Source organism: Mandrillus leucophaeus, unplaced genomic scaffold (assembly GCF_000951045.1).
Source record: "Mandrillus leucophaeus isolate KB7577 unplaced genomic scaffold, Mleu.le_1.0 Scaffold73, whole genome shotgun sequence".
NCBI classification, from domain to species: Eukaryota; Metazoa; Chordata; class Mammalia; order Primates; family Cercopithecidae; genus Mandrillus; species Mandrillus leucophaeus.
In genome coordinates this window covers 4,965,179-4,986,063 of record NW_012107919.1, presented here as the reverse complement: position 1 = coordinate 4,986,063, position 20,885 = coordinate 4,965,179, and the positions used below count along the sequence as shown (strand labels likewise).

At 36.8% G+C, this 20,885-nt stretch overlaps 1 protein-coding gene across 3 annotated transcripts in view; it reads left to right on the top strand.

Moving 5' to 3' along the window:
• Window positions 1–898: 898 nt before the first annotated feature.
• The window catches only part of DNAJC24 (DnaJ (Hsp40) homolog, subfamily C, member 24), a 60,178-nt gene continuing 40,191 nt past the window's right edge, over window positions 899–20,885 (top strand). The window contains exons 1-2 of one of the 3 annotated variants that reach the window (XM_011965597.1): window positions 899–981; window positions 1,777–1,920. In XM_011965597.1, coding sequence (XP_011820987.1) covers window positions 1,810–1,920 — 111 coding nt within the window. In that variant the 5' untranslated portion in view covers window positions 899–981; window positions 1,777–1,809. The remainder of the gene's footprint in view (window positions 982–1,776; window positions 1,921–20,885) is intronic. The other 2 variants (XM_011965596.1, XM_011965598.1) reach the window with 2 other exon arrangements.

The following is a 20,885-nucleotide window of genomic DNA, read 5'->3' as shown; positions in this document are numbered from 1 at the left end:
AAAGAGAGGAGAGAAAAACACCACCAACACCACCAACAGCAACAACAGCAAACCCCAACAGTGCCCATATGCAATGCCCCCTAACTGCTTCGAAGAAGAGCAGTTCATTCTATTTTCTGTAAGCTTGAAAGAGAGCATAGCTGCCCTGGGAATGTGTAAACTTGCTGAGTCCTTGTTCTGCTGCTACCCAACTGGCTGTTTGGCCTTGATTCTTGATTTCTTTCCTCATCTATAATAAAGTGGGAATAACAGCACCTGCCTTACTTGTCTCACTGGGTTGAAATGAAAGCAAAGTGAAATGGCAAATGTGAAAGAATTTTGGAACGTTTTCATGTTGTAAGTTGGTTGCTAAGGTCTAAAAGAAACATTAATAATTACGTTGAATATCTTCTGCAGAAAAAAAATTAAACCGACCCCATCCCCCGCAAATCTAGCCCTACCTGGCATAGGTTTTAGTTCTTTTAATTTTCGAATGAGAACATTGTAAAGGAACTGTAGGGACGAGAGTAGCATCAGGTCTCCCCATCCTTCTCATATCCTTGCCCCCGCACCCCTCTCTCACCCCAGAGTTCAAGCACCAACAGAAAAGATTGAGAGTAGCTCAGGGTACGGTAAACGAAGGAAGCTTTGAAGAAGGCGGGGAAAGCCTGGGATGGCGAGGGGGTGCTCGCTGAGGAGGAGGATAGAAACTACAGTTGCGGGGCCGGGACAAGAGAGACTTAGAACGAAGCCAAAGGCGCCTTTCTTCACAGTTCGGGAACTTACTGGTAGTACACGCCACTCCATAGAAGCCGTGACTGGTTACCATAGCGACCGCGTCGGGGTGGGCGGAGCGTCGCTTCTCAGCGGCGCCACCGCCACAACTGCTCGACCAGAAACGCGGACACGTCGGCGCAGTGACTTCCGGCGGAAGAAGAAGCCGGTCCCAAGTTCTGGCCGACAGTAGGCAAGGAGTGGGCGGCAGCGCATATGTGAAGTTAGGTAGGTCTGATGTCCTACAAAGCGCGGAGAGGGTGCCCGCCAATAGCTGGGTGGGTAAAGCCGACTGTGAATGGAGAAGATTCCCGAGTCCCCGGCTGTTTCGTTAAGTGTATATAGCTGTGGGAAGAGGTTGCCTGATTTCTGGGGCTCCTGGTAGGGTCTCTCTTCTGGAGCGTGGAAGGCTGGCGCATCCTCGCGTAGAGAGTTTCACTCTGTCTTTGCGAGGTCTCAGCGCCTCTCCAATAACAGGGGACTCTTGTTCTCTACCTGCTGGTGCTGACGTTATTTCGCATATCATGCTCTCTAGGCAATCTGGAGGGAAAGCAAACGAGAAACATTCAGAAGGAATGCCCCCAAATTTATTTTAATTCTTTGGTGTTCTGTTTTGCTTTTTTTTTTATTCGTTCATTTTGTAAATATTCATTAAGCTCCTCCAGCGTGTTTAGTGAGTGCTTACTTGTGTGCCAGTTTTTTCATAAGATTAGCAGAAATACCTTCTTAAAGGTTCATACACCACCCAGTTCATTATAAAATTCTTTTTTTAAATGCTGTTGTATATTTATTAATTAAGGTATAAACATATATCGTGAAACACCTAACACATTTTCCATACTTGTCGGTACACTTGTACGTGGAATTCTTGGGGCATTTTAAATAAAAATATATGCTTTCTCAGGTTTGCATTATAATCATGATTTACTCGACTAAATATTAAAGGACTTACAAAAGTAGTACTTACTTTTTTCTTAGATACATGGCAAACCGTAATGAATTGTCGTTAATATTTCTATTCAGCTAATCTGAGAAGGCCCACTTCTGGTTCCATGGATGATGGCTGCTGAGCAGATGCCCAAAAAGGATTGGTACAGCATCCTAGGGGCAGACCCATCTGCAAATATGTCAGACCTAAAAGAAAAATATCAAAAACTCATATTAATGGTAAGTCTTTTCTTTCAGATTTTAAATCATGAGGGGAAAAAAATTAATTTTTATATGAAAGCACAAATTTAGGTTTCCAAAAAATAGGATACCAGTGGCAGGAATCCAGGTATTAATCTGATTTAATTGAACGTTTCGGTAATATTGCAGAAAAACTTAATTTGAGGTGGGAAAGCCTGGTTAGGAGCAGGAGATCTGAGTCAGGCTGCTTGAGTTAGAATCTTGAGTCCATCTCTATCTGAGAATTTGGACAAGTTACTTTTTCTTATATGTGCCAAGGGAGGATTAAATGAAATAATCCATGTAAAATATTTATAAGTGTTGTTACATAATAAGCAAAAGTAGCCACTAGCCACATGTGGCTGTTGAGCACTTGAAATGTGGCTAGCCTGACTTGAGATGGACTGTAAGGGTAAAATTTACATTGGATTTTAAAGACAGTATTTTAAAAGAGTTAAAATAATTTAACAAATTTTATGTTGATTATGTTGATTAAAGTTCACTGGTTTTATTTTTCCTCTACGGTGTCCATCAGCTGATAAACTTCTTAAAAGAATTCTTGATCTCTTATCTAGTTTTCATATCTAGCATTTCTACTGGCTCTTTTTTTAAAGTTTCCATCTCTTTCTCATCTTTTTATACATGTTGTCCACTGTTTCTACTATATCCTTTAATAAACTTATCACAGTTAAGGTCCCTGTCTGATAATTCTTTGTAGTTAATCGAACAGTTTTTATGTGGATTATATGTTGAAATGATAATATTTTGGATTACTGGCTATTTTGTGTTTTATATGCATAATATGCATGCATGTATTTGCACATATCCAAGTTTGTTTCTCTTGCATTTTACTTTTTTAACATTACATATGTAGCCTGCATTTATACTTACATTATATTTCTATTGGGTAATGCTGATTTAGACCATTTATACACTAATTATCAGTTGACTTTTCGTTGTTGTTGTTGTTGCCCAGGCTGGGGTGCAGTGGCACGATCTCAGCTCACTGTAACCTCCGCCTCCCAGGTTCAAACGATTCTCCTGTCTCAGCCTCCCAAGTAGCTGGGATTAAGGTGCATGCCACCACGCCTAGCTAATTTTTGTATTTTTAGTAGAGACAGGGTTTCATCATATTGGTCAGGCTGGTCTCAAACACCTGACCTCGAGTGATCCTCCTGCCTCGGCCTCCCAAAGTCGTGGGATTAAAGGCATGAGCCACCACGCCCAGCTGACTCTTTTTTTTAAAAATGAATTGTAGTGTTTGTAAGTATATTTTTCTGAACTTTTATATTCATTTTTTCAGTCTGTATTGTGATGCTTCTTAAGGCAGTGTCTGTAATTCTATACTGAAGTCCAGTTAACTCAGTTTATAAAGAGTAAAGAACCATTATTTATATAGAATTTGTTGTCTCTTCAGTTTAGACCAGTTACATCAATGTTGTTTTGCCAAAACTGTTAATGTTCATTGTAAGAGACAGTAGCTGTTTTTCATCATTAGGATTGTACTAATATTCTTACTTTAGGAAGTATGTCAGACTAAATGACCTTAAGGTACCTTTTGCCTCAGAATTTTTAAAATTTCTGTCAGCAGAATCAAGTAGACTTTATTGAAAAATATCCTAATATTAAACCATCCTTGTGCCTCACTCAGTTAATTGGGAGATGAGGCTGGAAAAGTAGACTGGATCATGCTGGTTCTTGTAGGCCATATTGGCCTTTAATTGGCCAATGAGAAGCAGTCTGCACATAATATGTAGTATCTGTCAAACAGCAAAGTGGATAAACCATTTTACGTATGCGCTGACAATGTGTCAGAGAGTTCTGGTTGCTCTTCATCTTTGCCAATATTTGATGTTATTGGTCTCTTTCATTTTGGCTGTGGGAGTTTTTGCAATTTTGCCACCATCGACATTTGGGCAGGATAATTCTTTGTTATTCGGCTGTTCTGTGCTTTGTAAGATGTGTGGCAGGATCCTAGATGTCAGTAACAACTAAAAATGCTGCCTGCCTATCAAAATTGCCACATCCCATGAGAATCACTGGACTACTCTACGGTGTCTGTAGTCATACCCCATTGTGGGGTTGTTGCCTTTTAAAAATTTCTCTGATGACTAATGATGTTGAGCCCTTTTTAATGTGATAATTGGTCATTTGTATAATTTTCTTTTATGAAGTGTTTTTTTTTTAATTAAATATATTCTTGATTCTGTATATATGTGGTATATATTTTCTCCTAGTCTGTGATTTACCAGGTCATTTTCTTCATGGCATCTTTTTGATGCAGAGTTTTTTGTTTTGACAAAATATAATTTATCAAATGTGTGTTTTTATAGTTAATACTTCCCATCTTCTCTAAGGTTATGAGAATATTCTTCAATGTTTTCTTCTAGAAGTGGTCATTTGCTTTTACCTTTAGACTTATTTCTGTGTATGGCGTAAGATGTGAGGTCATGCTTTTATTTTTCCTCAGTATAGATATTCAGTTGTTCCAGCATCATTTGTTGAAAACTTTTTTCTCCATTGGACTATCTTGGCAGTATGAGTCTATTACTGGACTCTATTCTGTTTTATATGTTTATCCATTTACTAATACCTCCATCTTGATTACTGTAGATTTATAGTCAGTCTCAAAGTCATTGTAAAATTAGTTCTCTAATACTCTCCTTTTCAAGTTTGTTTTGGTTATTCTAGTTTGCTTATATTTCCACAGAAATTTTAGAATCAGCTTGTGTCTTCCAAAAAAATCTTGCTTGAGTTTTAAACTGGGATTGCAATAATATATATCCACTTTGGTAGAATGGGCATCTTAATAATATTGAGTCTTTGAATCCATACTTAAGCTATCTTTCATTTCTCTCATCAGTATTTTATAATTTTCAGTGTAGAGGTCTTACATATCTTTTTTTGAATTTCTAGTTATTTGTTTTTGGTTCCATTGTAAATGGTATTTTAAAAAATATTTCATTTTTCAGTTGTCGATTGATAGTATATAAAATTATAGCTTATTTTTATATACTGGTCTTTTATCTGACAATCTAAGTAAATTTGCTTTTTAATTTTAATAGCTATTTTTGTCAATTTCTTAGAATTTTCTGCCAACATAATTATGTCATTTGCAAATAATGAGAGTTTTAATTCCATCTTAACAATCTGTACGTCTTTTGTTTCCCTTTCTTGCCTTAATGCACTAGCTGGTTGCTTCTATTAAATGTTGCTTCTATTAAAATGTTGCTTCTATTAAAATGTTGCTTCTATTAAAATGCTTCTATTGAAGTGTTAAGAGCAGATATCCTTGCCTTGTTCCTGATTTTAGGAGGAAAACCTTCAATATTTTACCAGTAAGTATACTGTTAACTGTCCGTTTTTAAAAATGCCCTTTATCAGCTTGGGGAAATTCTTCCAATTAATACTTTACTAAGACTTTTTATGATAAGTAGGTATTTAAATTTGTTAGATTTTTTTTTTGCATTTATTGAATTTTGCATTTATTGATCATTTATTGATTTTTCTCATTTAGTTTGTTAATGTGGTGAATCACGTAGATTTTTCTTAAGCCCACTTCTCATTCCTAGGATGAACAAACTTCACTTATCATGAAGCATTATTATATTTATACATGGAGGGATTCTAGTTGCTATTATTTTGTCATGGATTTTTATGTTTAATTTCATGCTATATATTTGTCTGTAATTTTCTTTTCTCATAATGTTTATGTCTAAATTTATTATCATGGTTATGCTAGCCTCATAAAATGAATTGTGATTTCTGGCTTTATAGTGAGGAAGAGAGGTGGAGGTCTAACCAGTTTTTTAGTCTTAACCAGTCTTTCTCTTGTTTAATTTTGCCCCTCAACTCCACTCTCAAAGGTACTTGATGCCTTCCATTCCTCAATTTCTCCTGCCTCTGTGTGAATGAACTCACTTCTTTTTCTCTTTCACTTTAGACTTAGGTTTCAGTTTTTGCAGGTACACTGAATTTGTTATTTATTGATTAATTTTACATCTCTCCACATTTTGGTATCTTTCGCCTGTTTTTTTCTCTTCTCTCCTGTTCTTTCACCTGTTTTTTCTCTTCTCTCCTTTTTGTTCATACACATTTATGCCTTTTTTTAAAAAAAAAATTATTCCTTTGCTGTTACTATCAAGGAATTTTCAGTGGGAGGAAAGTGTGAGCCAGTTGCTGTGGCTCACACTTGTAATCCTAGCTACTCGTGGGGCTGAAGCAGGAGGACTGCTTGAGCCCAGGAGTTCAAGGCTGCAGTGAGATATGATTGTGTCACTGCACTCCAGCCTGGGCGACAGAGCAAGACCCTATGTCTTATTAATTTGCCATTTAGTGGAAGCTCTGAACCATTTTCTTTTCCCTTTAGTGGCCAGATACCCGTCTGTGGCAATATGCCTTTGCATTTGCACTCTGCCCATTCACTGCCTCACCTGATTCTCACTCATTGTTTCAAAATGAACTTAGTTGTAATTGTGCCTCCACAGCTCTCTACCATGTCCGTAGTACATTTCATGGTATTTCTCTAGGACAGGGGAGGTGTAGCTCTTAGATAAGGAGAATGAGGGTAGGTGGACTGTAATAAAAGGCTGAAATTTTTTCCACTGCTTTTCTTTTAGAAGATGAGAAAGACTTGAACATGTTTACACTGTATGGGAAGTAGCCACGGAAAAGCTTGGGATTGAAGTTACAGGAGAGTTTGAATAATTAACAAAAGCAGAAAGGGATGGGATCTCAATCATAGGTAGAAGGATTAGCTGTAGGTAAGAGACAGGACGGACCTGTCTTCATTGTTACAGGAAGGAAGGAAGGAAGGAATAGGCGGTTACAGGAAGGAAGGAAGGAATGGTTGCAATAGGCAGTTTGTTTGTAGGTTTGGTAGCAGAAAGTTGAGCTCTCATTTGGTACCTTCTTTTTATTCTCTGTGAAGTAGAAGACAAAGTTGTCTGTTGAGAAGGGCGAGAGATGAAGTGAAGCAGCAAATTACAAGAGAGAGAATTTCAACTAGCATTATTCGGGGAAGGCTTCTTGTTGATAGCTATGTATACTAGGGGAGCAAGAAGTCTCAGCTAACAGCCTGGCAGCAGGCAACAAGAGACAATACATCTGATATGATTTGGCTGTGTCCCCACCCAAATCTCATCTTGAATTGTAGCTCCCATAGTTCCCATGTGTTGTGGGAGGGACCCAGTGGGAGATAATTGAATCATGGGGTGGAGGGGTTCCCCCATATTGTTCTCCTCATGGTAGTGAGTAAGTCTCTCAAAATCTGACAGTTTTATAAGGGGTTTCCCCTTTCACTTGGCTCTCATTCTCTCTTGCCTGCCGCCATATAAAACATGCTTTTCGCCTTCTGCCATTATTGTGAGGCCTCCCCAGCCATGTGGGAACTGTGAATCCATTAAACTTCTTTTTCTTTATAAATTACTCTGTCCCGGGTATATCTTTATCTGCAGTGTGAAAATGGATTAATACACCATCTCATAGCATTTTGCCCTTCTTTTGCCTAGGTTAATGTATCAGTGGTCCTCATATTACAGTTTAGCACAATAATTTATAATCATAATTATGGCCATGAGTTATGTTTGTTTAATTCTGTTTAAGAAGGCAAGGAAGTATAGAGTAGTAAGTGTATAATTAGTAGCATGTGTATTGTACTTAGCAGTTTACAAATGCTTTCACATCTGGTTTTATCTTCTGTAAGGTAGGCTTTGTTACCCCTATATTTGTACTTGAGAACATGAAGGCTTAGTTACAGTTAAGTGGTTTGTCAGAAACAGAATTAGTAAAGGTTATGAGCTAGGCTTGATCATGTATCCTCTGACTCTAAATTCTCTCCCATTATATCACACTTCTCATAATTGCCATCTAAAAGGGTTTACTGTTGTTTAAAGGCATAATTTTTATTTTTTCTGGATTTCCACGGACCTCATTTATGCACAGTTAATTAAGTATTATGGAAGGTCAGACATAATTACTACTTTCTTATAATTTTGAAAGGCTCTAGTTTTTTATGGCTTATGAAGTGAAATTTATTTTTCTTACTCTTTTTGCATAAGTTTAGACTTTCTAATAGATTTAAGGAGAAAATTATAAGGGAAAATCATATTATTTATAATGTTTATCAGATTTTTAAAAACAAAAACAGGCTTTTAAAATTCATTTTCTTGTTTCCCAGTTAGAATGATCACATTTTGTTAGTCTGTGTTTTTCAACAGTGTCACAAAACAGTTGGAGAATAAAATTACATTAGACTAACAGCATTTTGTATCTAATTTTTTAAAAAGGCAAATGTACTACATGTACTTTTCTAAGTTCAGAAGACTGAATTTAGCACCTCCTACACAATTAGTTGTTTGGATAAAATATTGCTAAATCGTAGGCTACTAAGTTTACAATACATGTTGATTTAATAAATACTGTTTCCTTATTTCAATTTTTTGTCAATGTAATGCTTACTCAGGGTCCTGATTCTGAAAAAATTCTTACTAATTGAGATATTTTAGAATACTTAGAGAGAGATACACACACGTAAAGTGCAGAATTAATTTTAAAGACATTATTCACATACCATACATATTACATATTATAGACATACATATTGGCCTGCTGTGTAATAATTTACAATATATCAAAAAAGTAATTGAACCAACATTTTTCAATATTGTTTTATTAATAGGGACTTTACTTATTAGTAAATCAATTGTGAATTGATTTTTAAATTTTTTTTTTAGTTTTCTATTAAAAACAATTTGAATAGTACTCCACTGCTTTGAAATGATCTAGGGTCCAGAATAATTAGTAATGTTATTCCCATATTTTTTGCAGTTATGCGTGTGAAAATTGCTATTTACTTAGGAGAAAGCTTCATCTCAAAAGCTTTGTCAAATTGAGAACTGGGGGTCTTTTCCCATTGATGCTGATAATATTACAGGATACTTTTCAATTGGAAAAGAGTTATTGTGTTGGAAAATTATATGCTTCTGTTATATGTTCTATAATCTTAAAGAAAATCCATGTAATTTGAGTCAGGAGTGTGCAGGATGGTCTTGTTCTTAATGTTGGAAGGGTGTAAAATACCACTTAATACTTAAGTGGGCATTCAGAGGGTCTCATTTGATTAGAAATGGTTATATATAGATTAGCTTTAAGCTAGTTATGTAATCGACTTTAATGTCTTGAAAAAGAAAGTAGAAAGGGTTCCTGTACTATAGTCAGAAGAAAATTATCACATTGGAAAAGAAGGGAGTTAAGAACAATTCTTTAAATAGGTCTTTTGAGTACATTACAAAGCAAAAGTGATCTTGATTACAGGAAAGGTACTTAGGCATTAAGAGAAATTTTGTGAAAAACATCTAGGAGCGTGCTAAGTAAAAATCAGGAAGATATAACTTGTCTTGTAGTCCACATTATAATTTCTGTTACCATAGTTAACTGTTTAGCTGTCATCTAGGTATTATTAACATATAGAATGCACGATATGTAACAATAAATAGTTATGTCATAGAGAGACTCTATTATAAACAATTCTTTTTGATGATAAAAGTGGTAGGAATAGCATTTTAAATGAATAATAACTTTAGCTAACGTGGCACTGAGTTTCAGATACTCTTGTAATCACTTCATGTGAATTAACTCATTTAACTCTGCAAAGTACAATATCATTATTATTCCTAATATATAGATGGGTAAACCAAGGCTCAGAGATTAAGTAACATACTGACAAGCAGCAAGGATTAAGTAACATACTGACAAGTAGCAAGAAATTATGACTTTACATATACTTTGAAAACTGCATTAAAAAAAGCAGGCAGTCAGTTACTTTTCCAGTGTTTTTTTAAAAATATTTCTACCGCATAAATGCAGCAATAATAGATTATGTCTTTAGAGAAAAGGTAGTATTTATGTTAAAGATACAGACTAGTGAAAAGTTAAGCATGAACTCTAGAGGGAGGGAAGGAAATTACACTAGACACTTGGTGAAAAGTTTGAAAGGTGGCAGTGTGGTGTTGTGGAAACCTGAGTTCTTACCATGCCTGATTATTAGTTAATGACATTTACTTCCCCAATTCCTGAGGAATGTAAAAATATGTTAAGAAGTTCATTTTCTTTTATCTTACCCATTTCCACTACAATTGTGCTAGGACAACTAAGGTGTGTCTTAACATACATAAACTCCATGGACCTGAGTTTCTTCATCTGTAAAAATGAGATGCTTATACTACATTACTCTCTAAAGCCAGCTCTGGTATTTGTTCATTTTTTTCTTTCTCTTATTATATTTTCAATTGTCTTCTAGCTCAGGGATCCCCAACCCCCAGACTGCGAACCAGTACTGGTCCGTGGCCAGTTAGGAACCAGGCCATGCAGCAGGTGGTGAGGAGCCAGTGTGCGAGTGTTACCACCTGAGCTCTGCGTCCTGTCAGATCTGCTGAGGCATTAGGTTCTCATAGGAGCACAAACCCGATTGTGAACTGTGCATGTAAGGAATGTAGGCTGCACATTCCTTGTGAGAATCTAATTAATGCCTGATGATCTGAGGTGGAACAGTTTCATTCTGAAACCATACTCCCTACACCCCCATCCATGGAAAAATTGTTTTCCACAAAATTGGTCCCTGGTGCCAAAAAGGTTGAGGACCACTGCTCTCGCTGACCCACCAAGTCTGAGAATTTTTTTCTTAATTTAACATACTGTAAGTAACTTTTGGCAATCCAAGATTGATTTGTTGACTCATAATGCTTGCAATTTAAACGGAACAATTAATTGAGACTGCAGTGGTAATGTGTCTCTCATTTGCCTTGTTTTTAAGATGAAAAATATCCCCTTTACGGCTTGTTTAAAATGTCATCATTGATAATGCTTTTAAGTTGGAAAATCTGAGTATAAATGCTCCACAGTTTCCTTTTACAGACAGTGAAAGAAAGAAATTTTTGTTTTTCTGTTGAGACAGTCTTACCCTGTCATCCAGGCTGGAGTGCAGTGGTACGATCTAGTCTCACTGCAACCTCCGCCTCCCCGGTTCAAGAGATTCTCCTGCCTCAGCCTCTCAAATAGTTGGGATTACAGGCGCCGCTACCACACCCAGCTGATTTTTTTTTCTTTTTTTGTATTTTTAGTAGAGATGGGGTTTCACCGTGTTAGCCAGGCTGGTCTTGAACTCCTGACCTCAGGTGATCGACCCGCCTCAGCCTCCCAAAGTGCTGGGATTACAGGCATGAGCCACTGTGCCAGGCTGAAAGAAATCTTAAAATAACTTTCTAATTATCTTCTGATTTACCTAGCTGATAGGAAATATATGAAGGATGATTTAGGGCATTATTATATTTATCATGTAGTCTAGCTTAAAAGAATTATAGTGTTTCAGAGACTCTGAAAAAAATAATAATAAAATCTCCCAGTAAAGAAAAACCCAGGACTCAGTGGATTCACTGCTGAATTCTACCAAACATTTAAAGAACTAATACCAATCCTACTACACTATTCTGAAAAATACAGGAGGAGAAAATACTTCAAAATTCACTCTACAAGGCCAGTATTACCCTGATACCAAAACCAGACAAAGACACATCAAAAAAAGAAAACTGTAGGCCAATATTTCTGATGACTGTGTAAAAATCCTCAACAAAATACTAGCAAACCAAATTCAACAATATGTTAAAAAGATCATTCTTTGTGACCAAGTGGGATTTATCCCTCAGATGCAAGGATGGTTCAGCATACACAGAGCAATCAATGTGATCCATCTTATTAACAGAATGAAGGATAAAAACCATATAATCATTTCAATTGATACCGAAAAAGCATTTGATAAAATTCAACATCACATCAATGTAAAAACCCTTGAGAAACTGGTTATAGAAGGAACATACCTGAATATCATAAACACCATATAGGACAAACCCATAGCTAGTGTTATATTGAATAGGGAAAAACTGAAAGGCTGCTCTAAGATCCGGAACGTGACAAAGATGCCCTCTCTCACTGCTGTTATTCAGCATAGTACTGTAAGTCCTAGTTAGAGCAACTCAACCATCTGACAAGGGGTTAATAACCGGAATGTATAAGGAACTTAAACAATAGGTGAAAAATTTGATTTTAAAATGGGCAAAAAACTTAATAGACATTTCTCAAAAGAAGATGTACAAATGGCAGACAGGTGTATGAAAAGTTGTTCAATCAACATCATTGATCATCAGTGAAATAAAAATCAAAACTATGAGGCAATGTCATCCCACCCCAGTTAAAATGACTTCTATTAAAAAGGCAATAACAAATGCTGGTGAGGAGGCAGAGAAAAGGGAAACCTTGTACCCATTTGATGGGAACTAAATTAGTGCAACCACTATGAACAACAGTTTGGAGGTTCCTCAAAAAACTTAAAGTAGAACTACCATATGATTCAGCAATCCCATGCTAGTTATATACTCCAGAAAAAGGAAATTAGTGTATCAAAGAGATATCTGCACTCCCATGTTTATGACAGCACTATTCACAATAGCCAAAATTTGGAAGCAACTTAATTGTACATCAACAGACAAATGGATTTAAAAATGTATATATACACCACAGAGTACTATTCAGCCATAAAAGTGAGATCTCGTCATTTGCAACAACATGCATGGAAAGAGGAGGACATTATATTAAGTGAAATAAGCCAGGCAGAGAAATGCAAACTTTGCATGTTTTTACTTATTTGTGGGAAATAAAAATTAAAACAATTGAGCTCACGGAGATAGAGAATAGTATAATGGTTACCAGAGGCTGGAGAGGGTAGATAGGTAGGGGAGAGGGCAGTGGGGATGGTTAATGGTTATAAAAAATAGAGCTAGATAGAATGAATAAGATGTATTTGACAGCACGACAGGGTGACTGCAGTCAACAATAATTTATTGTGCATTTAAAAATAAAAGAGTTTAATTGGATTGTTTGTAACATAAAGGATAAATGAGGTGATGGATACCCCATTTACCCTGCTGTGACTATTATGTGTTGTGTGCCTGTATCAGAATACCTTATGTAATCCCTAAATATATATACCTACTATGTACTCATAAAGATTAAATATATACCAAGTAATAAGGCCCACTCCTAATAGTTTTAGACCCAGAGAAATATTATAAAGTCTACATACCACATGCTTGCATAAACATTATCAATCAAGCTAAAATTAAATAAAATATGTTGATATTCTATCTTAAAAATATATTTTCCTTACAAATATACCTTCATATAGACCTGGAAGACCAGGATTAAATTTAGAATTATTTGAGTTTCTTATGGACTGAATCCTTATGTCTCCCCCAAATTGAAATGTTGAATTCCTAACCCCCAGTGTGACGACATTAGGAGGCAGGGCCTTTCGGGGGTGATTAGATCATGAGGGTAGAGCCCTTGTGAATGAGATTAATGCCCTTATATAAGAGAAACTAGAGAAATCCCTCACAATTTTTTTTTTTTTTTTAATTTTTGAGACGGAGTCTCACTCTATCGCCCAGGCTGGAGCACAATGGTTTGATCTCAGCCCACTGCAACCTCTGCCTCCCAGGTTCAAGAGATTCTCCCACCTCAGCCTCCCGATGGGGTTTCACCATGTCAGCCAGGCAGGTCTCAAACTTCTGACCTCAGGTGATCTGCCCGCCTCGGCCTCTGAAAGTGTTGGGATTAGAGGCATGAGCCACTGCGCCCCATCTCCCTCACTTCTTTCACAATGTGAGGACAGAGGAAGCCATCTATGAAGCAGGCCCTCACCAAACAATAAATCTGCTAGTGCCTTGATTTAGGCAATATATCATTGTTATTTAAGCAACCCAGTCTATGGTTTTTACGTTGTAGCAGTCCAAATGGACTAAGACAGAGTCCTTGGGCTTCTATGCCCAAATGCAGCAGTACAGAGACAGCTACCACTTGTCCTACCTTGCTTCTTTTTCTACCCACAGCCAGAGATATAAGCTTCGTCTTGACTTCAGGCTGTTTGGGCAGGGGATTCTTTTGTCCTGAGACCCTAGAAGGAGTGAAACATAACCTGTAACAGGGCACATAGGAGACTTATATGCAGATCCTCTTAGCTAAGGACATTGTGGGGTATGGCAATAGAGAAAGGACCAAGAGCACTCTCTAAAAGCAGGCAAGGTGTGCTGTGGTTTGAATATTTGCCCTGTCTAAAACTCATGTTGATATGTAATCACTGTTGTAATGGTGTTAAGAGGTAGGAGTTTTACGAGGTGATTAGCTGTGAGGGCTCCACCCTCATGGGTAGGATTGGGACCATTAGAAAAGGGCAAGTTCAGTTCCCTCTTGCTCTCTCTTGGGCTGTATCCGTGCTATGTGAGGATTCAGCATAACCCTCCTCTTTAGAGGATGCAGCATGCATGGTGTCATCTTGGAAGCAGAGATACTGGGCTCTGACCTGCTTGCACCTCGATCTTGGACTTCACAGCCTCCAGAACTGTGACCCAATACATTTCTGTTTTTTATAAATTACCCAGTCTCAGATATTTTGTTATAGCAGCATAAAGTAGACTAAGACAAGGTATAAATTAATTGTAATATATATTTATATTATTGTACCATCTATTCTGGTTATTTGCTGTAGTTATGTTCTTTGAAGTTGCCACAAACACTGAATTAGCAAATAATAAAAAAAAACATTGATCCTTGGGGAAATGTAGGGTTAGGTTCCTGAGAGCCTCTGCTCACAGTTTCCTCAGGTGATCAATAAAAGTCTTTGTTTTATGTTTGTTTTTGTTTATAACATGTTATTTAATATATATTGTTGATTTATTTAACATTGAACTTACGGTTAACAGCACTGTAACTCATGCGTGAGTGACACTTACCTAAGCATATGTGTTTTCCCCATAAGGCACATCATGGGCTTCTTGCTCTTAGGAACACTAAACAACACTTAATACACTAATTGGGAGCCATTTGAAATGGCAAAATTGCCAACAAAAGGTACAAAAATGCAAAAATCATGGCACCTAAATAGACTGTGAAAAGGATACTTGCAGTGTGAGAGCTGAAAGAAGGAGGCATAGCATTACCTTGCTTAATTTCAGCTGGGAAGATGCATGTCAAGTGACTCAAGTTTTTCACCAGTCTGCACATGTCACCAGTGACCAAGAAAGCATTGCTAGTATTGATATGGGGGTTATAAATAAATATTAGGAAGTAGATGAATTTGCAAATGTGGAATCCGTGATTAACGAGGATCAACTAATTATGTTGGAAGGCTTGCTATGATGGCCCTCCTCTTCCACCACACTTTTTTTTTTCATAATACAGATGTTTGATAGGTATTCATAAAATAAAAACCAAAATACCATTGCACTCTGAAGTTAAAAAATAGTTTCTAAACAACTCTTGACTCAAAGAAAAATGTAAAACAAAAGGAACCATATTTAACAAATGTTATGTTAGCATCTGTGAAATACAGCTAAAATAATTATCAAATAAAATTTATAGCATTAAATACTTATGTAAATAAGGAGAAAAAAATAAATGAATTAAAACCCAGGTAAAAAGTTAGAAAAAGGAAAATAGAGTAAATCAAAAGAAAGCAGAAGAGAGGAATTGATACGAAGGTAAAATCAAAAGTAATGCTTTAAAATACAAAAAAAAAGTGGAACAAACAAAAAGCTGTTTTGTTATAACATTATTGCAGGTTACATTGCATGTTGCAGAGGTTTGATGTATAGATTATTTTGTCACTCAGGTGATAAGCATAGTACCCCCAATTGGTAATTTGTTGATCCTCACCCTCTTCCTACCCTCCACTCTCAAGTAGGAACTGGTGTCTATTGTTCCCTCCTTTGTGTCCATATGTACTCAGTGTTTAGTTCCACCTTAATAAATAAGAACATGCAGTATTTGGTTTTCTGTTCCTGTATTAGTGCACTTAGGAGAGTGGCCTCCATCTCCATTCATGTTGCTGGAAAGGAATGATCTCGTTCTTTTTTTTTATGGCTACATAGTTTTCCATGTTGTATTAATATATGTACCACATTTTCTTGATCCAGCCTAACGTTGATGGGCATTTAGATTGATTCTTTGTCTTTACTATTGTGAATAGTGCTGTAATGAACATACACATTCATGTCCCATGTGTCTTTGTGGTAGAAGGATTTATAGTCCATTGGTTTTATACCCAGTAATGGGATTGCTGGGTCGAATGATTGTTCTGTTTTAAGTTCTTTGAGGAAACACCAAACAGCTTTCCACAGTAGCTGAACTCATTTGCATTCCCACTAGCAGTGTATAAGCATTCCCTTTTACCTGTAGCCTCACCAGCATCCATTATTTTTTACTTTTAGATGATAGTCATTCTGACTGTACACCCCATTTTGAAAAAAAATTAAATTTTGTTCAAAATATATTTACTCATACTGTGTAATTTAGTTTTTACAAAACACTGTGAAGTATGCGGACATATTTTTTATTCACTGACTAAATATTAAGGGTCTTGTAATGTGTCAGGCACTGTGCTAGGTGCTGTGGATTTAGTGGTGAATATGGGCAAAGGTCCTTGCTCTCATGAGTAGCTTATAGTTTGGCAAACATTCTTTTCATTTTTCAAATGAGGAAATTTTATGCAGTTGAATAACTTTTCTAGGATCATAAGATTTGTAATAACAGAACCAGAATCAAAACTCAGTTTTTAGTATTTTAAAAATCAATGTTGCTCCAGTTATCTCTTGTATCTTTAATTTCCCCTTTCCATTAGCTTTTTCCACTCATCCAGTAAAATGTCTTCAAAAAAATTCTCCATTGACCTTGGTTCTTCGAACTGTCACTCCTTTCTTCTTGCGAAACATTAATTGACTACTATCCATTGGCTTCTCAGCCTACTCCCTTTCACCACTGTCAGTCTTCTAAACGGTGACTACTAAAGTGGCCAGTGTTCCTTATTTGCCAAACATAGTGGATTTACTGTGACATCTGATATTGTCATAAGTCTTGAAATTTGAAATTTCTTCCTCTATGGGCAGGAGCATGTCTTTCCTGATTATCTTCTTGCCTGTCTAAGCACTGCTCTATTTTCTTTTCCAGCGTCTGTTCCTCCTTGTGATATAAATGTCACTGTTCTTCTGAGTTTTATTTGACCCTCTTGACTTAACACGAAATCAAGGATTCTTCTTCTGAGTCTCAGGGGACTTGGGAGGTCTGTTAACCCCTCAATTATATGCAAATTTTATCAGATTCTTAGAGGAGTTCAAAACTCAAAAAAGTTGAGACAGACTGCTCTCTGTGTATTCCTTTAGCTTTATCTGCTGCATGAGTGAATTCCAAATTTATGTCCCCTACTTCCTACGTTTCCCCTTGTCTGACTCCCACCTTTGATCGTCAGCAGCCTTAGCATAGTTCCTCAGGAGTGCTGCCGTAGCACAGTGGTTTCTTTATTGCCAATCTACCTACCTATCCTCTTACCCATTCCATCCTACTATCAGTTTAGAATTGTTTTTGTCTTTGAAACAAAAATATGATTATGTTCCTATCATGAAAATAATGTGGAGTTTTAATTATGGGCATATCCACATTTCTTGGCAAACTAAAAATCTCCCTATGATTTGACCCCAGTCTAGCTTTTCCACTTCATCTCCCTTTTCCCTGTCCAACCACTCTTTCACTCATTCTCGGTCTGACTTACAGTTCTGCATTTCATAACTCTAATGCCCATTTTAGTACTTTCTTGTCTTGTATTTGCTACTTCCTTCTCCCTGGAATACCCTTTCCTCCCCGATCCTCCACAGTTTCTCCATAGCCAACCCTATGCATCCTTCAAAACCTAGTCATATATGACCTTTATTATAAAACTGTCCCCAACTTACTCCAAGTGAAAACTTTTTCATGCTGTCATCTTATTCATGAACCTCATCCTTCCCAATGCATTATAATAAATTGTTGACATGCGTACTCTTTACCACTAGACTATGAGTCCCTCAAGGATAGGGATCCCCATTTAATCATCATGGTATCTTCATTGGCTGGCACAATATCTGGTTTGTTACAAGGTAGTAGATAAGTATTTTTTGATGGATAAACATTTTTAGCATGCTAGTCTTACATGTGGGTTATATTTTCTCTAAAGCACAAAACCTTAAAAGGGTTTAAAAACATTTAAAAAACCATGTTTCATTTGTTAACTTGCATAAAAGATAAATGAATCATTGACTGCTTCTTTAGGCAATATTTTGCTAAGCAATAGGTGGCAGTAGTGTGTTGTACTTGACTTTACCTTTGTGATTTTTTTTTTTTTTTTTTTTAGTTTTCGTAATCTTAATGCAGTGTCAAAGTATAAAGGACACAATTGCAGTACTCTGATACCTAACTTTTTGTAACATGATCATGTTTTAAGCAAGTGAGCATCTCATGGAAAATAAAGCAAAACAACAACAAAACACAGCCAAAGTCAGTCAATGTGCATCTCTCTCTTGCCTATCTAAACTATATTCAGATTCATTAGAAAATTACAACTGCATGGTCCTAACAGCATTTCCACACTAACTTTTTAACAGCCGCTTCAGAATAACAGTGATTTGCAATAATGAAAATCAAAAATTATCTCAGAGGATATATGTTTCTCTTTTTTCCCCCCCGAGACAGAGTCTTGCTCTGTCGCCCAGGCTGGGGTGCAGTGGTGTGATGTCAGCTCACTGCAACCTCTGCCTCCCGGGTTCAAGCAATTCTCCTGCCTCAGGCTTCTGAATAGTTGGGATTACAGGCGCTTGCCACCACGCCTGGCTAATTTTTGTACTCTTAGTAGAGACGGGGTTTTGCCATGTTGGCCAGGCTGGTCTTGAACTCTTGACCTTGTGATCTGCCCATCTTGGCCTCCCAAGTGCTGGAATAATAAGCGTGAGCCACCATGCCTGGTCCGATTTTTATTTCTTGATATCCTAAGAAGCCTACTTAGGCCTTTATTTCAAAAATAGTATATTAAGTTCATTGACTAACTACAGTTATTAAATGCTTTATTTTTCTTCTTTTACCCCTTTTTTCCCCTGTCAGTATTAAGGTCACTTATCTTGTTTATTGAGCTTCATTTAGGTGACTTTCTCTCATCATTAGGTAGTTAGAATTAAGGGTTCTTGTCACCTCTCTAGCCTTAGGTATGCAATCCCATCATTAATTTTGAACAACTATATATGAGAATGTTACATACCTGTATACCTATATACGTTAGTATATTTCATTTCACTTGTTGTTTCCTGTAGCTTATAAAGTTAAATCAGTTGAAGTTTTATTTAAAGAACAGTTGTACATTTTAGGTCCACAGGAGCATTTCTGCAAATAAAAGAAATAGGTAACTTTTATAGGAAGCAGTGTTAGCATTGATTCAAATAAGAGATAGTTAAAGATAATCTGTGACATTTTCTTTCTCATATCTTCTTTACTGGTTTTTTCCTATCTCAGGGGTAAAGCACTCGAGGGAATTCAAAGCCACTGTACTAGTATCATTAATATGGCAAAATGATCAATTAATAAAAGAAAAGCATGAAAGTATTGACAGAACACACTAGTTAATTAGTACCTGATGGCCTTGGTGTCCAGAGCAAGAGCTCTGAGTTGTAGGAGAGCCTCTCTGTAGGATCTGTGTGTGTACATCGCCACTCTTATTTAGCAGTGATGAGTTTAGTTTGACATCAGTTTCTTGAGTCCTTAGTTGTATAAAAAGACATCTTTTCCCTGAACCCAGGGAGTACGTGAAGTCAGCAAGTACTCTCCCTACTACTAATCGTCATCTGGGGAAATTGGAGGTAAAGGGTTGATATCAGAATTCTCTCTGTAGCGTGTATTGAATATATCATGGAAACTTACTTGATTTGATTTGGGGGAGTGGAGGTGTCTGGGTTTATATTAATATTGGATATTATGTAACCCACTGCACAAGATTTAAAGTTGTTTTTATATCTTACGTGCAGTCATACAGGAACAGGGATTATGCTACACTCGAATATATTCAAAAGAGAAAAAACGCATGTTACTAACAAAAGGAATTGGTGCAAGATTATATTTTAGAGTTAGTAAACCTCACAGTTTAAGATGTATTATAGAGATTTTAAAAAAGGTTTGCCGTAAATTGCCATGGATTCAGTAATTTAACCACATATCTTAACCTTTTACGTTTCTTTATTTTTGGGAATTCAGTTTCTGCAGATGTATCTCAATTCTTTTTTTTTTTTTTTAAGGTTTCCTTTCTTCCTTTTTTTCTTTCTTTTTTTTTTTTGTTTAAACTCTAGGATACATACGCAGAATGTGCAGGTTTGTTACATAGGTATACATGTGCCATGGTGGTTTGCTGCACCTATCAACTCATCATCTAGGTTTTAAGCCCCTCATGCATTAGGTATTTGTCCTGATACTCTCCCTCCCCTTGTCCTCCACACCCCGACAGGCCCCAGTGTGTGTTGTTCCCCTCCCTGTGTCCATGTGTTCTCATTGTTCAACTCCGACTTACAAAATGAGAACATGTGGTGTTTGGTTTTCTGTTCCTGTGTTAGTTGGCTGAGAATGATGACTTCCAACCTCATCCATGTCCCTGCAAAGGACATGATCTCATTCTTTCTTATGGCTGCATAGTATCCCATGTGTATATGTGCCACATTTTCTTTATCCAGTCTATCATTGATGGGCATTTGGGTTGGTTCCAAGTCTTTGCTATTGTAAATGTGCTGCATAAACATATGTATGCATGTGTCTTTATAGTAGAATAATTTATAATCCATTGGATATATACCCGGTAATGGGATTGCTGGGTCAAATGGTATTTCTGGTTCCTCAAGGAACCAGAATGGTATTCCTCAAGGAATCACCACACTGTCTTCCACAGTGGTTGTTTGCAGAATTAGAAAAAACTACTCTAAATTTCGTATGGAAGCAAAAAAAACCCTGTATAGCCAGGACAATCTTAAGCAAAAAGAACAAAGCTGGAGGTATCACGCTACCTGACTTCAAACTATACT